This window comes from Choloepus didactylus, chromosome 6 (genome assembly GCF_015220235.1).
Source record: "Choloepus didactylus isolate mChoDid1 chromosome 6, mChoDid1.pri, whole genome shotgun sequence".
Classification (NCBI taxonomy): domain Eukaryota; kingdom Metazoa; phylum Chordata; class Mammalia; order Pilosa; family Megalonychidae; genus Choloepus; species Choloepus didactylus.
Window position 1 is genome coordinate 22,203,679 of NC_051312.1, and position 18,635 is coordinate 22,222,313.

The window sequence follows — 18,635 nt, forward strand, 5'->3', positions numbered from 1 at the left end:
AAATGTTCATCAACAGATGAGTATGTAAACAATCTGTGGTATAAACATATGGTGGAATATTGTACAACTGTAAGACATAATAAAGTCATTAAGCATGTAATAATATAGATGAAACTTGAGGATATTAGGATGAGTGAAATTAGCCTGAAACAAAAGTACAAATTCTGTATGGTCTCACTAATATGAATGAACATTAATGAGCAAACTTTGAGAGTTAGAATTGAGAGAATGGGTTATCAGGGGCTAGAAGAAAGATAGGGATTGGATATTTGATTTTCATGGAGTGAAGAGTATACAACAGGATTGTTTATGGATATCTGTAATGGTTAGCACAATACTATCTGATGGTACCACAATATTTTAAGGATACTGAATGGAGCTGAGTGTGAGTATGGTTGGAGCAGGAAGTCTGAGGTCATGTATGGCACTAGAAAGCAAGATGGAGCATAAGGACCGGGACTGTACATCTTACAAAACCTAGAATGGACAATGGTATTGATTACATGTAAAAATATGACTTTTAACATGAGGAAGAACAGATGAGTATCAATATTGTAAGGTTGTTGAGAATGGGATCATATATAGAAAAATAAGATCAATGTAAACTAGAATCTATGGCTAATAGTCACATTGTAATATGCCTCCATAAAATGTAACAAAGTGTGCAAAGGCTAAATGTCAATAAGAGGGTGATAAGGTGGAAAGGTACGGGATTCTTGGAGGTGGTGTTGTTTCTTCTTTTTATTTTATGTTGTTTTTTCTTTCTTTTTATTATTCTTCAATTCTTCCCTCTTCTTTCTTTGCAGGATAAATGGAGGTGTCCTCTTGTAGATTGTCATGGTGACTGCATAACTATGTGATTGTTCCAGAACCATTGGTTGTTTACTTAGAATGAATTGTATCATGTGTGAATAAAACTGTTTAAAAAATGGACAGAAATGTAGAAGTGCTGGAGAAGATGTGGAGACAGGGATGTTCCTGTTCACTCTTGGTGGGCAGGTAGGGTAGTGCAGCCCTTCTGGAGGGTGATGGTAGTGGTTTCACAGGAGCCTGGATATGGGTTTGCCATATGATCCTTCAATCCTGTTATAAGGTAGATGCTTGAAAGAACTGAAAGCAGGCACTCGAATGGACATCTGCATAGTGGTGATAGTGGGGCAGTATTCATGTTTTGCACTGGATGGTAGGGGCTTAAGGGTGCATTGACTGATGAATGGAGGGATCACCTGTAGTGTAGGCAAAAAAGGGAGTACTGTGCTGGTTTGGATGTTTTATATACCCCCAAATGGCATTATCTTTGATGCAGTCTTGTGTGGGCAGGAAACATATTGGTGTTGATTGGGTTGGAGACTTTTGATTGGATGTTTCCATGGAGATGTGATCACTCAGCTGTGGGCAAGATCTTTCATTGGATAATTTCCATGGAGTTGTGGACCCATCCATTCAGCATGTGCCTTGTTTAGTTTACTGGAGCACTATACAAGCTCAGAGAGAAGGAGTGAGCTTACTACAGCCAAAAGGGTCACTTCAAAGAAAGCATAGGAGCTGAGAGAGGAGCTGCAGATGAGAGACAGTTTGAAGATGGCTATTAAAAGCAGGCTTCTGCTCCAGAGAAGCTAAGAGAGGGAAAACACCCCAAGAACAACTAACAGTGACATTTTTGAGGAACTGCAGCTTAGAAAGGAAGGTCCTAGCAGAAAGCCATTTTGAAAGCAGAACTCTGGAGCAGATGCCAGACATGTGTCTTCCCAGCTAACAGAGGTTTCCCAGACACCATTGGCCACCCTCCAGTGAAGGTACCTGATTGTGGATGCATTACCTTGGACATTTGATGGCCTTAAGACTGAAACTGTGTAACCAAATAAACCCCCTTTATATAAACCAGTCCACTTCTGGTAATTTGCATTCTGGCAGCATTAGCAAACTAGAACAGATTTTGGTACCAGAGAAGTGGGGTGCTTGTGCTGCTGTGTTTGCAATACCAAACGCATTGGAATGGCTTTTTAAATGGATAAGGGGAAGATTCTGGAAGAATTGTGAGGAGCTTGATAGAAAAGACCTAAATTGCTTTGAAGAGTCTGTTTGTGGAAATATGGACTCTAAAGATACTTCTGATGAGGCCTTGAACAGAACTGATGAATATAATGCTGCAAATTGGAAGAAGGGTGATCCTTGTTTTAAAGTGGCAGAGAATTTGGCAAAATTGAATCCTGGTGTTGGATGAAAGGCAGAATTTGAAAATGACAACCTGGAATATTTAGCTGATGAGATCTCCAAGGAAAATATAGAAGCAGCCTGGTTTCTACTTGCAGCTAATAGTAAAATGCAAGCAGAGAGAGAGAAACTCAGAACTGAACTCTTGGGTTCAAAGAAACCAGAAACTGATGGTTTGGAAAATTCCAGGCTTCCAGGGGGTGGGACCCCAGAAGCTATAGCCCAACGTGAGGATTTAACCAAACATGGAACCCAGCCACCATTTCAATACAAGCCAAGATTGGAGACAGAGTTATCCAGAAGGGATTTGTGGAAAGTCCTACTGTCTGATGGCTTTGACCCCTGTGTGCTTCATGCAAAGCCAACAGAATCTTTGTGAGATCTTTACAGACAGAGATGCTGCTTTTATGGACTGGAGGAGACAGACAAGGAACAAATTGAAGGAAACTTTTCTTCAAAGACAAATCCATGGAGGCTGAGGTCTGGGAGTTAAGAGGTCTCAGGCTGGGAAAGCAGAGTGACCCACACACATGGAAAAGCTGAGTTTGCTCTAGAGGTCAAGGGTGGGCCTTCCACCTCAATATGCATGAAAAGTGCTGTTACTCCAGCCCTCAGGAAAGGTGAAGCACATTCCCAGGGTATTGGGGAGAGCCTAGTCACCACCCCACTGTTCTGAAAGTGTTGAGAATGTGCCCCAGAGATGGAAGAGAATCTGGGTGCTGCCCTGATGTTTGAGGAGGTTAGGGTTGAGAAGGTGGTCTCCCCAACATGTGGATATGTTGAAGCACTCATCCCAGCTTTTAGAGAGAAAAGGGCTGCCACAAAATCCTTTGGAAAGTGTTGGACTCTCACTCTCTCAAGCCCCAAGGACACAACGGGGTTCTGTTGATGACTCTTGGACTGAAATCTAATGGAGTTTGCCCTACAGGCTTTAGGAACTGTTTTTGTCCTGTTAACCCTGTTTTCCTTTCAGTTTCTCCTTATGGCAGTGGGAATGTTTACCCTATGATTGTCCCTCCTTTGTATATTGGAAGTACATAACTGGTTCTAAGTTTTACAGGTCCGCAGCTAGAGGGGAATTATGCCTTAGGAGACATCACACCTGTAACTGATTTAATGGGTTCTTGCACTTAACTATTGACACTGAAATGATTTAGGTTTTTATGATATTGTGATGGGATGAATGTATTTTGTATATGGAAAGATCATGTCATTTTGAGGCTCAGGGGGTAGAATGTGCTGGTTTGGATGTATTTTTCCTCCAAAATGCCATTATCTTTGATGCAGTCTTGTGTGGGCAGGAAACATATTGGTGTTGATTGGGTTGGAGACTTTTGGTTGGATGTTTCTGTGGAGATGTGATCACTCAGCTGTGGGCAAAATCTTTCACTGGGTAATTTTCATGGAGCTGTGACCCCACCCATTCAGCATGGGCCTTGTTTAGTTTACTGGAGAACTATACAAGCTCAGACAGAAGGAGCAAACTTGTTACAGCCAAGAGGGACACTTCAAAGAATGCACAGGACCTGAGAGAGGAGCTGAAGATGAGAGACAGTTTGAAGATGGATACTGAAAGCAGACTTTTGCTCCAGAGAAGCTAAGAGAGGAAAAACACACCAAGAGTAACTAAGAGTGGCATTTTTGAGGAACTGCAGCCTAGAAGAAATGTTCTGGGAGAAAGCCATTTTGAAAGCAGAACTATGGAGCAGACACAAGCCATGTGCCTTTCCAGCTAGCAAAGAATTTCTGGACACTTTTGAGAAGTCCACTTCTCTTGTTTTGGATTCCAACAGCATTAGAAAACTAGAACAAGTACTGAGCAACTGCAGGATGGAATGAGGTTGTGGGCCATGCAACTAGGTGTACAAACCTTTAGGAATAGTATGTAGAATGCAATAATTTAGAAACAAAAGACAAATATGATAATCCATCATTAATATGGACTAAATATGGTGTACAAAGACTGAGAATTGAATTCAAGTCCATAGGTTATCAGGGGAATGATTATTCTAAATGTTCACAGATTGTAAGCTCCTACAGCTGTCACATCTATTCCCAATTTGTTATGGTTACTTCTAAATCCTGAGATGCTGAGTTATTTATGTATATTTGTTTTTTTCCAGAAAATTCAGGTGTGAGCCCTGAGACTCAGCACTAGGGTTCTCAATCTATGAAAGTCAGCATTACGCCATATGGCCACTGTTGAAAAAGCCAAAAAAGAAATCAGACTTCAATTAAAGCTATGAATGAAGCTCATCTGGTAAGGACTAAGTCAAATCAAATTAAAGGTAAATGATGATATTGACTGTATTGCAAAATCTCAACTTCTGTGTGAGATCAAAGGAAGAGATGTCTATTTGGTTCAAAATTTCTATTTCCTGTAACACAATATCTAGTTTAACTTGTATGTTCAGTTTATTTAAACAGCATAATAGCACAGAACCTCAAATAGGGAGTGAGATCTTGTTGGTTTTTGTGAGTTGGTGTGATACCATGATGCATCCCAGAGTGTTTTGGGCAGAAAATGAAAAAGTGTTTACAAAGCCCCATTAAAGGACTGGGGAGAGTAGGGAAATATTGGGCTTCCCAATATGGGGAATTTGTGATATTCTCACAAGAATTAAGGACCACCAATTTAATAGGCCAAACCCTCAGTCTTGGGGCTTGACATTATGAATCATATTCCTGAAAAGGAGAAGCTAAGCCTACCTATAATTGTGCCTGGGAGTCACCCCAGAGAACCTCTTTTGTTGCTCAGATGTGGCCTTACTCTCTAAGCCAATTCTGTAGATAGTCTCACTGCCTCCCCCCTACATGGGACATGAGTCACAGGGGTGTGTATCTCCCTGGCAATATGGGACATGAGTACCAGGGATGAGAGTCACCCTGTCATCATGGGATTGAGAGGGTCTTCTTGGACCAAGAGGGGAAAGAGTAATGAAAAAAGTAAAGTTTCAGCAGCTGAGAAATTTCAAATAGGATTGAGACATCACTCTAGAGATTATTCTTATGCATTATAAAAATATCACTTTTTAGTTTTTAGTGTATTGGAATAGCTATAAGCAAATACCTGAAATTGTTGAACTGTAATACAGTAGCCTTAATTCTTGAAGATGACTGTATAACTGTATAGCTTTTACAGTGTGACTGTGTAATTGTGAAAACCTTGCAACTGACATTCCCTTTATCTAGTGTATTGACAGATGAATAAGAAAATAAAGACAAAAATAAATAAATAATGGTGTGTGGGATGAGACATATTAGATGTTTTGGGTGTTCTTTTTAATTTTAATTTTTATTCTTATTTTATCATTTTTTGGAGTGATGAAGGTGTCCAAGGAATGATTGTGGTGGTGAATACATAACTATACGGTGGTGCCATGATCCATTGATTGCACTTTGGATGACTATCTGGTATGTGAATGTAAATCAGTGAAATTACATTGAAAAAAAAAAAGATGCAAGAAATATATGACAATTATTTTTGTTTGCTAATTATATTATTTCAGAGAGGAGGTCATAAAGGATTAGTCACATAATTATAACTATAACATATAGCTATTTATTTGCCTACTTTACTCATTCATCATCTAATATTTGTTGGGTGCTTATTAGAAACCAGACATTGTGATAGTTGGGTGAAGAAAACCACATTTTAAATTATCATTGCTATGAATGTCCACAACAGCATTATTCATAACAGCCAAAAAGTATAAATATCAACCCAATGCCCATCAATTGATGAATGGATAAACAAAATTTGGAAAGCCCATACAATGGAATATTGTTAGACTAAAATAAGTAAATGAAGTACTGATACAGGTTACAACATGGATGAAGCTTGAAAACATCAAAGCAAGTGAAAGAATTTTGACACAAAAGTCCATGTATTATGATTCCATTTATAATAAATGTCCAGAAATGTGAAATAAATATAGTTGGAAAGTAGGTTAGTGGTTGCTAGTAACGGGGGGTGGGAGAAGTTAGGTTGGAGATTGACTGCTAGTGGGTATGGGTTTCTTTTTGGAGTGATGAAAATGTTCATAGATAGTGTTATGGCTGCCCAATCTTGTGATTATTCTAAAATACCACATAGGTATATACTTTAAAGTCTGAATTTTATATGTGAATTATACCTCAATAAAAGCATTTTTTTTAAATTGCCATTAAAGCATAGTAACATTTCCAAATGAAGGAGTGAAAAAAAGTGTTTCATAAATGTAAGAAACAAAATGAATATTAAGAAAGAGTGGGAAGTGATTAAGTAGAGATTGTCTTTGAGTTTCAATAGATTTCTTGTTTGACTGGAGAAGGAAGGTGTAGATGTAGTGTAGCTTTGAAGCATAACATAAAAATCAATTGCAGGTTAAAAAGGAATGAAGTTCTGATTCATGTGACATCATGTATGGACCTCAAAGACATAATGTTGAATGAAGTAAGCCAGACTCAAAATGACAGATATTGTATGATCTCATTGATATGAAATAATTAGAGTCAGAACTCATAGAGTCAGAATCAAGAATATAGTTTATCAGTGGCTGGGTAAGGGTGTAAGGAATGGAGAGTTAATTCCTAAATTGTACAGAATTTCTATTTGGGTTAATTGTAAAGTTTTGGTAATTGATGGTGTTGATGGCATCACAATATTGTGACTGTAATTAACTGTACTAAATTATATATGTGAATGTATTTATAAGGGAAATTTTATGTTTTACAAATGTTAGAATAAAAGTTAAAAGAAAAAATGTAGGAATGTACAACACAATGAACCCTATTGGAAATGATGAACTATAGTTAATGGGACTATTAAAATGTTCTTACATGAATTATAACAAATGTACCCCCCACTAAGGGAAAGTGTTAATAATAGGGTGGTATATGGCAACTCTATTTTATATATTTTATGTATGATATTTCTGCAAACTTATAACTCCTCTAACAAAAAATTATTAATTAAAATTCAATGGCAGATACCTTTCCTGGTATTGATCAATTTGGTGACAAGATTGAAGAATTAAAATTTCAGTATTTGTGAAAATTATTGTACTGTTTACCAGGGAAAATACAGTGCCTAATCTAATTAATCTCATGTTTGCATAACATGGAAGTTTGAAGGCAGGAGCTTCAGGGATTTAAGTCCCAAGTGTTACTAGGGAAAATAAAATGTCATCTGCTTATTGTTCAGCTAACAGAGACAAGGACAGAAGGACCTGCACAACTCAGGTAGGTTTATGAGTCTCCAAATTTAAAGAATATAGGAGAAAAACTATTTTTGGAAAAAATACATGAGGGATTAGTAAATGAATCATTTCATACTTCCTTTTCAGGTATAAAATAACAAACTCTGCAAAATACAAGACCAAAAATATTTTCTACTTAGAGCTGAAGGAATCTGATTGATTGTATTACTACCCACACACAAAAATAAGTTTTTAGTTATATCATTTAATCTAGGTTGATAAGAAAACTTTACTTCTTTTATCATTGTATAAAGGTATACCTGACTTTCAGATTTCACTTACAGTTTTATTTCAAATATATTTGATATGTATGTTACAAATATCAACTTGTGCAAATTCAACTCCATGTGGAGGATCATGTCATATTTACTTAAATCTAAAAATAAAAATAAATCACACCATCAATCATATTCCAAATCTCATATATCAACACAGAGATTTTACATACCTACACAATCACACCACATACATAAATATAAAAATACACTTACAGAAGAAATTGAATCCTATATATTTCAAAAACATTTATTGTCTCATTTTCCATATCTGTTTTTATTGGAAATGTCAACTTAAAATCCAAAGGGATGCAAATGTGTATGTTAAATATTGTTGTTTCCATTTTTTTTTTCAGCACTCTTCTGTCACTGGTCAAGAGACTTGTCCTTTGGCAGTAGAACATATTTCCAAATAGTTAATGAATATTCTGGCAAAGCAGTAATAACTCTCTAGAGAAAAGCTCAATAAAACATATTTCTTATCTCACTAAATAATAAAGACAGCAAACCCAAACCAGTTACATAATGGTTTTCTTTATTATTATCAGTTATAGCCCCATAATTTCTAGAGCTACAGCACATATATATTAAACCAATCAAGAATTTGGAAGAGCACAATAATTGTGATAACTTTTTATGGTCCATGTAACTATTTTCAAGCATATCAGATTATTGGTCCTGTATCTTGGATCTTTGTCTCTCTAACATGTATATTTTAACACAATATTTTGACAATGGAATGAGATCATAACTAATTCAATTAAACTCCCTGATATAAACAAGTGAAGACCAAGAGAAACTGAGGAACATGAGGTGTCACATATTGCATGAATGGCATGTAGATGTAGACCAAAGTTTCTCAATTCTGATAGCAGATAACTTTCACTATTGTCAAATAGTTAAGAATACTTCTTTAGAGGCTGACACATGTGTGGGTAATATTCTGAGGATAAAGAAGAAAATTTACAGAAAAAAACTAATGTCCTTATTTATGGGTAATAGTTTGTGGAAGCCCAGAGAGTTAAACATGGATATACCATTTTCTTGATTATTTTTCCAACAGCTTAGTCAAGAGGAAAGTAGAATGGACAGGGGAAATTGTTCCTCCTTGACTGGATTCCTTTTCTTGGGAATAACTACTAACTCTGACATCAAAGGGACCCTATTCACCATATTTCTAGTTGTTTATCTCATTAATATTCTGGCAAACCTTGGAATGATCATTTTAATTATAATGGATTCCAAACTTCACACACCGATGTACTTTTTCCTCAGCCACCTCTCCTTCTGTGACCTCTGCTATTCCACAGCAATTGGGCCCAAGATGCTGGTGGACCTCTTTGCCAGGAACAAATCAATTTCCTTTTTTGGATGTGCTTTGCAATTTTTAGTCTTCTGTATCTTTGCAGATGCTGAGTGTCTGCTGCTGGCAGTGATGGCCTTTGATAGGTACAAGGCCATTAGTGACCCTTTGCTCTATACAGTCAACATGTCCAGTAGGATGAGCTCCATACTCATGACTGGGGTTTACCTGATGGGAATGACTGATGCTCTGACACATACAATATTAGCATTCCGCTTATGTTTCTGTGGGTCAAATGTGATTGATCATTTCTTCTGTGACTTGTCTCCTCTTTACCTCCTTTCATGTTCTGATGTACATGTCAATGAACTGGTATTATTCACCATTTTTGGCTTCATTGAGCTGAGTAGCATTTCAGTAGTTCTTGCATCTTATTTTTATATCATCCTTTCAGTTTTAAAGATCCACTCTGCTGCAGGGAGATTCAAGGCTTTCTCCACCTGCACTTCCCATTTGATTGCTGTAGCAATTTTCCAGGGAACTGGGCTCTTCATATATTTCAGGCCCAGCTCTTCCCATTCCTTAGATCAAGACAAAATGACCTCTTTGTTTTACACCATTGTGATTCCTATGTTAAACCCCCTGATTTATAGCCTGCGGAATAAAGATGTGAAAGAAGCTTTGGAAAGACAGAAAAATAAAAAGTGGTTTTAAATATTTATATTAAATAAATATATATCTGCATGTTTGTATGGGTATATGTGCATGTATTTATTTGTACTTCTTGATTTCATAAGATGATATGAAAACACATAAGAAACAAGTTGTATCAGATATTAATTTTTAAAAAAGAGTTTGTACCAAATAACAGTCATATCAAAATTTTGCATTTCCCTAAATGGTCATATTTCATATATGCCCTGAATTTATATATATAATTCCCCCATAGTATAAAAGTTGCCTGACACTTCATGTCATGTAAAATTTTTATTTGTTCAAACTTTCATTTGTGTACTGTTTCAATTACTCTAAAATGTATTACATGATTACTAAATGTCTTTTGTACATTCAGGTGCTTAGTACTTTATGGTGAATCTAGTAGTTCTTATACTAATGTATAATCTAGTGGAAAAACAAACATTAGTAAAGATTTCTGAAATTTATAGTAAACTGCAAATCATCATGAAATAAAAACACCAATAAAAATCCAACACAAAATGTCTGACTTTGGTATGCAGGGAAGGAAGTCTTCCCTCAATGGAGTAATTTTGTTATAGTTCTAAAGGATGAGTGAAGATGCAAGTTGGGCAGAGGAAAGTATTCTAGGTAGAGGGAATGGCAATTAGAGAGGACATGAAGAGAACAATAGCTTGACTTTAAAGAAAAAGTAAAGTCCAACATGCTTAGATTATAAAGAACAAAGGGAAGGGTCTGAGGAAAGTATGTCCTTGAATGGTAATTCTTGGCTCCTGCATCACTTCTGTCAGAAAGCATTACTTCTCTTCTTCTCCTTTCTTGATCTATGTTAAATATTCATTTTTGTAATCACAAACAACTGTTTCCTAGAGGTATTTTTGTGATATTATTCTGTTTATTAAATCATTTTCTCCAACATGGGATTGTGAACATTTTGTGCTCAAGAACTGAGTTATGAATTTCTGTTATCTAAAGAATCTGTCTCATGTCTTGGACACAAAATGGGGAATAAACATATAAGTAATAAAACTAATACTAATATTATTAAGTGCTTATTAAATGTTAGACAAAACAAAATTAAATTAAGGTATAATATGTGCCTTGAATAAACTGTATAGCTTCTAAGTACATGTATTGCTGTGATTACAAGATGTAATAGATGTGTAAAGAAATATATACTAATAATTCAGGAAAAAAGAGAATTCATCTATGCATTTTTTTGTATTCACCTACTTTATCTGTCTCAGTTCTAGCAACACTAATGTACACTCCTAATTATACACTATAATTGCACAAGCTAAAGTCATTGAATTTCTTAGACTTGATGGCTGACATCTTAAAATGCACTGTGTGCATTTTAATCTGCTATAAAAGAGGGGCCCAATGTCATTCAAACCACTGTGCCCATTGACAAGTCACTCTTCCTTGCTAGACTTTGGATCTCTCTATGTGAAAAAGGGGATCAAATTCAATATCACTAAGCTCCTTTCCAGCTGCCATACTGTGTCTCTATGTTTACCTATGATTCTAATTCTATTTAAACCCATCCCACTATTGGAATGATTGTGAAAAAAAATGAGTCTATAAAAAAAGGAAGACACTGCATTTCTAAAAATTCAGTTTTATTGATATACAGTCACATACCATACAATCATCCACAGTGTACAATCAGTTGTTCATAGTATGATCATATAGTTGTGAATTCATCACCATAATCAATTTTTGAACATTTCCATTACTCCAAAAAATATAAAAATAAGAATAAAAATAGAAATAAAAAGGATACCCAAAACACCCCATCCCTCATCTCCCCTAAAATTCATTTAATTTTTGTCCCTATTTTTATACTCATCTGCCCATTCACTGGATAAAAGGAGTGTGAGCCACAAGGTTTTCACAATCACACAGTAACACCATGTAAACTACATAGTTATGCAATCATCTTCAAGAGTAAAGGCTACTGGGTTGCAGTTCAACAGTTTCAGGTATTTCCTTCTAGCCATTCCAATAGCCTAAAAACTAAAAAGAGACAGCTATATAATGCAAAAGAATAGCCTCCAGAATGACCTCTTGACTCCATTTGAAATCTCTCAGCCACTGAAACTGAAACTTCATTTTGTTTCATTTCTCTTTTCCCTATTGGTCAAGAAATCTTTCTCAACCCCATGATGCTAGGTCCAGGAACCAGCTGGGTAGGAGTCATGCCTCATGTTGCCAGTGAAATTTAGAGCCCTGGGAGTCATGACAGTGAGTTTACCTGCTGAGTGGGATTAGAGAGAGAGAGGCCATCTCTGAGCAACAAAAGAGGTTTTCTGGGGGTGACACAGGCACAATTATAAGTAGATTTAGCCTCTCCTTTGCAGTAATAAGCTTCTTAAGGGCAAGCCCCAAAATCAAGGGCTTGGCCTACTAAATTAGTAGTCCACAATGCTTGTGACAATATCGTAATTCCCCAGGTGGGAAAGTTTAATATTTCCACATTTTTCCCCAGTCCCTCAATGGGGTTTTGGAAATACATTTTTGTTTGTTCTCTGCCCAAATTACTTTGGGATGTATCAAGGCTTCACACTAACCAGTACAAACCAACCAGATCTCACTCTCTATTCAAAATTCCATGTAACTATGGTGTTTTGAATAAACTGACCATACAAGTCATATTATACAGAGAAGGCATTGCATTTTGAGGCTGATTTGACCTGATATAACAATGGCAATGCTATCAGTGAGATGGCAGGTTTATCATAAGGCCATATACTTTTAAACAAAACCCTTTAACTGGCTTCTTGTTCACATTCCAACTTCCATAGACATATCACAGAAGTGAATATACAACTTTATATGTACTCAAGTAAATAAAAAGTAAAACCTCAGTGCAGTACCATGACTCACCTACAGAATAGCTAAAACAATAAACAGAACTATCAAGTATTGGTGAGTGTGTGGAACAACCATATCCATCACACATTGGTAGAACAAATGAAAATTGTCATCCCTATTTGGAAAGCTATATGGAATTATCTGCTATAGTTGAACAAACATACAACACAGAAAAATCCAAAACTTGCATTCCTAGTTTTATACAAGACAATAAGTATCTACCAAAGACATATAGAAAAATATTCACAGCAGCATTATTTACAATAACATAAACCTGAAAACAACTCAAGTTTCTATCAATTCATTAGATCAGAGTTGAGGATTTTTTTAAGTGTAGTTAATAATATTTTAGACTTTATAGGCCATAAATCTTCTGTCATAAGCATTCAGGTTTCTACTTGCATCACAACAACCAAAGCCAGTATAAAAATGAATGGGAACATGAAGAAAGCAAGGAATCTAGTGTCCTTTAAATGATTAAAAGGGAGATATTTTAGACAAATTGAAGGAAACTGAAGATATTCCATGAGTAAACCCACTGAAGCTGTATGAGGTCATCTACGAGCACATGGTTCAAGAAAGTGAATAACCAGGAAGTGCGCATCACTGATATCAAGGATCACACACCAAAGCATAAAGAGCCAGTGATGCTGCAGTGTCCCAGGGACTTCTGCTGAGACCTGGTCAAGTTTTTAATGCTTTTCCTTAAACAATAAATGTTGGGGGACCCTGCAAGAGGAGAGGCATCTATGATTCCCTGTAAAGATACCACCATATTCTAGCAATTATTTTCCATATCAAAGTGACTACCAAGTCGGTAGAGCTGCATAGATGAAAAGTCCCTTGTTTTGAGAAACTTGATTTTGAGAAGGGAAAGGTGTATATCACTGTATTGGTTTTCCATGGCTCCTGTAAGACACCACAAATTAAGTGTGGGAACACAAATTTATCTTACAGCTCTGTAATTCACAAGTTTGAAATGGATCTTACTGGGTTAACATCAAGCTGCTGACACACTTGTCTTCCTTTCTGTAAGCTGAGGGTGGGGATCCATTTCTTTACTTTTCTAGCTTCTAGAGGCTGCCAGCATCCTAGGCTGCTGGCCCTAACTTTAAAGACAGTGACATCAGGCTGACTCCTTGTGTCTCCCTCATTCCCTTTTAAGGACCGTTGTCTTTATATTATGTCCACCCGGATGAGAATATTTCTAAGATAAAATTTAAAGGAAGAGATGGTGATGGTCAAAAAAAAAAAAAATGAATGGGGATGAATGTGTTCCAATAAATTTTTACTGGCAATATTTGTAAATCATTGTTCTAGATAAAATGGATGACATATGGTTGTGGTACATTGTACTACTATACAGCAGTGAGAATGAAGAACAATTACGATAAACAGCAACATGGAAGAATGTCATAAACATAAACTTCAGTGACAGAATTCAACCATAGTTGCAGACAAACTTCATTTACACATGGTTAAAATTATACAAACTAATCTCCTATATTGGATGCCAATTTGTGATGGGTTTGTGAATGATTTCTGAGATTCTTAGTGACGCCCTGTCTTATAATGTGGGTTCTGGGTGAATGGATAATTTTGTTTCTGAAAAATAACCTCACACATACTAACTATATGATTGTTTTCTAAATGCTTTCCAAAAACAAAATCTATTCATTATCATATTTTAAGCAACTCTGATTCCATTAATATTTTTTCAATTTTTAATAGTTTCTTTTATACAATAAGTATTCAATTACATTTGTAAACTTAATGTAGGAAACAACTTTCATAGAATATATCAACCAATACACATTCTTTATGTTACTCAAAAAGTGCTTCCTTTCTTGAAGACCAAAAATGTCTTTATCAACACATGGACATTTCTAGTCATTCAGCATTACCAGGGAGACTAAAAGTACTTTGTTATGAGTGCCATGCAATGAACTCATGTTTCCTAACATATTTCCTAGCATGTTTCCTAGCATTCCGTGTCTCAGGGCCAGGCAATGATTTTCTGAAGAAGGTGGTCCTGTATATAGACAGTTGACTGCATAGTATTATTTTAGTAGCAGCAGGGTTGTCTGGAAAACTTTAATCTAGACATATGTTTCTCATGTCCTGGCTTGTGATTTCTAAATTCCTCCTAAAGATATTGATTTAAATTATAAGAGTGACATTCTGAAGTAAATCACAAATCCCTTTGGTAAGCCAATTATTATGTACAATTTATAAACATGATGTACCTATGCAAGCTTAGGTTATAATGGGGAGAGTGGGAGGGAAGTGAGACTATGTGCTCTGTAGGGGCAGTTGTATTTGGGAAGCTTAGTCTAGGTCCTGCCTAAACAGAGTGTACCCTGGACGGATTTGAAATTCCTGGATGATGAGAAGCACCTAAAGGGAAAAAGAGATTGGAAAAGAATCAGGATAAGGAGAGCAAGGATGACTTCATCACCTCCTAATATACACTAGAGAAGAAGATAATGGTAGTAAAGCTCTTGGGTAACACAAATGAGTCATATTCTTATGGCTACCTGGTGTACAATTATAAGCTTTGCCTCAAAACTATTTCCCACAGGAATTAATTATGTATTTATTAAACAAAGAATGAAAATGAAATGTGAAAAGGCATTAAAATTGTCTCCTAAATCACTTCTCCCAAAGTTAAAAATATACTAATTTCATGGATTTTAGTCTGATGAGTCATCTAGCTTTATAGAGAGCAAGGAAAACAACAATAACAAAACCATGTTTCTCTTTACTCCCAAGTTGTGTTTTAAAAGAAACAGGAAATGATCTTCAGTGTTGGTGTGCATAAAATGGCATATGCCTAATACCTCTTAGTTGTTGTTGTTTACATGCAAATTGGCAATTAAATCAACCCAATTAAGACATTGATTTTACATGGTATGTGCTTGGTTTTTGTACATTGTTTGGAAATATGAATCTATAGTATATGTTTAATGAACACATAACGTTCTATGTTTGTTGATATACAGAAATGATTCACACCTTATTAAATACCACTCCAGTCCTGAACAATACAGAGAGCATCCCCCAAGACTACCACTTTGTATATGTTCAGGGAACACCATTTTCCTTATTTTCTATTTGCTCCTTGTAATTATGCAAGATAGTGGCTTTCCACATCACTTATTGTTCATATCAAATTTAAATAATGTTTCTGTGTTCAGCTGAAATAAATAGAAGTTTAACTTCCAATATGGCAATCCTCCTTTTTTGCTTCTTACTGCCTCTGTCACCTACATAGGAATCCTGCCTTAGTTTAGACATGCTATTTAGATGAGTTTTCTGATCACTTAGAAATCTAAAAATCTATGGAACACTAATTTTGACTTTCCAAACAATAATATAATGTAAACATACATTACCTTTCTGTTAGAAAAACCACAAGAATCACTTTTTAAAGTAGGATTTGTATTCAGGAATTTATTGAAAGTGACTATTTCACAGTAATGTCTGTAAGAATCTAGATGTTACTAACTATATCTGTGTAATGAAGTTGTTAATAAAAACTTTGGACACTGGTGATATATTAGATAATATATATGTAAAAATACACCTACCGTTTATTTTAACTCCAAAATGGTCACTATCTAAAATCAAATAATTTTGTCCTTCAAGTCCACTTCTAAGAACATATTTTAAAGAAACATGTAGAAATGAAAAATTACATTTGTCTAATTTTACTCATCAGTTTTGCTTATAATATTAAACATTGCATATGGATCATAGCATGGAGGAAGTAAATTAATAATCATTTAATAGAAAGGAATATATTGCCTATATTCATAATATTTTATATATAATTGCAGGTTTTTTTCCCCATATTGGTTAAAAATTAAAAATATGATTGTAGATACAAGAAAACATCCTTATCTCCAGGAAATGTGATTACATTTAGGTTTCTCTATCTTCATAAAACACTTCTTGTGTTGTCTCAATTTATTTAATAGGAAAATGTATACATGCATGTGTACATTTTTAATATGGAATCTAAACATATGCCCTTCAAGCAGAGAAATAGTGTAGTTTGGTGCCAGTATCATGCAATGAATATTGTTTCATAATAGCCCAAGTCTCAGGGCCAGGCAAGGATCTTCTGAGAAGGTGGTCTTGTTTGCAGATATGTAGATTACCACTGAAAAATTGTCATATTTCTAAACGACAAAGTGAAGGATCCTTTCAGAAATGAAAGGAACAGATGTGCAATGAAAAAGAGATTAACATCATCAAATAGAATCCAAGGAGTTTCATCAGATGCCTCCTTGAACTGGAGCAGGAGGGTATAGATTCAGGGTAACTGAGAAGCATAACATTAAAATCAGTTCTGTTCCCTTCCTAATAGTGATTAATTTAGTGACAAGAGTGAAGAATTAAAAGTTCACTCTTTGTGGAAGTTGTTGCAGAATTCACAGGGGAAAATAGAGAAAAAGTTCTCATGTTTACATAACACAGTACAGTGAAGGCAGAGTCTTTAGGGACCTAAGTCCCAAGAACATTAGATAAAAATAAATATGTTCTGCCTATTGTTCACCTCCAGAGGAATGGACATAAAGACTTGCCCATCTAATGTAGGTTTTTGAGTTGTCAAATTTAAATAGAGAAAAATAAGTAATTTTATTTTTATAAAAATGAAGATGCAAATATTTTTTGAATGTTTAATCAACATGATTTTATGCCAACTTACTCCATTAGATTAATTCTGAAATCTAATTTGGCTTACTTACTTTGTATAAAGTATAGATTTTATTTATTTATATTTTAACCAAGATTTTTAAGTAAGCAATTATCTTCACCACAATGCAATTGTAAATTAATTTTTATTAGTTTAATTTATTATAGTTTTATGTCAATAATAACTAAGATATCACTTTCTGGAAACAATATGTGTTAATATGTATAAATTTAAGCCCTTATGGACCATATACCATAACACATTATTCCAGAAAAAAATAAAATCAGAAGAAAACCTGCATTCAGTCACACTCATGCAAACACATGAAACACACACATGATGTCAGACACATTGACGTGAAAAACGATAATTTATACACAAAATATGTATTGTTACTCTTACCATTGTCACTTTAATGTAAAAGTCCATTTAAAGTACAAAGATGTGCAAACATTTGTGTTAAATTCTGTGGTTCCCACTTCTTTGTAGCATGTCTGTTTGGTTCCTTAAAGGACTTTGTCAGGTCAGTGATACAAGTGGGTTAAAAATGTGGAAAAGAAGTGATGAAGTGTGATGTATAAGTTCAATAAAATATTACAGGAAACACTAAAGACACCAAACACCAACACTAACATAACTACTTTATTTATTAATTATATGCACTATCATTAATTCAATGATGTGCTCTTTGTTGCTGAAACTTTAAAATCCATCATTTTTCTTAAAGAATGCAATAAACGTGGACACATTTTTGTCCATGTGGATTTTTATTTTCAAATTTCTGAGACATTTAGTGCTGTGTCTTCTGATCTTGTCTATCTAACTTTGGTGTTTCCTTAGTTTAGTGAAATTCACTGTCTATAATAAGGCAATAGAAGCTAAGACATCATATCTCATGAATGACCTGTAGATTTAGAATCAAAGCTTCCCAAATTTTATTGCAGATTTTTTTTTGATTTTTCAAAGAGAAAAGAATACATCCTTAAAATTGACAGCTGTCTGGATATTTTTAGGGATAAAAGAACATTTACAGAAACAAATCATTATATGCTTTACAGATAACAGTTTGTGGATATAAAGAGAGTTAAATGTGAATCTACTATTTTCTTCATTAATTTTGCAACAATTTAGAACAAGAACAAAGAAGAATGGACAGGGAAAATTTCTCTTCCTTTACTGAATTCCTTTTATTGGGAATAACTACTAACTTTGAGATCAAAGTGACTCTTCATCATACTTCTAGCTGTTTATGTTAATATTCTGGCAAATCTTGGAATGATATACAAATTATTCTCTCATATTGGATGTCAGTTAGTGGCAGGGTGTGA

The 18,635-nt window shown here is 35.1% G+C and overlaps 1 protein-coding gene across 1 annotated transcript; it reads left to right on the forward strand.

Moving 5' to 3' along the window:
- Positions 1–8,810: 8,810 nt before the first annotated feature.
- On the forward strand, positions 8,811–9,746 carry LOC119537589 (olfactory receptor 5W2-like). Its single transcript, XM_037840109.1, has one exon. The coding sequence runs from the start codon at positions 8,814–8,816 to the stop codon at positions 9,744–9,746; it is 933 nt and encodes a 310-aa protein (XP_037696037.1). The 5' UTR covers positions 8,811–8,813.
- Positions 9,747–18,635: the final 8,889 nt, after the last annotated feature.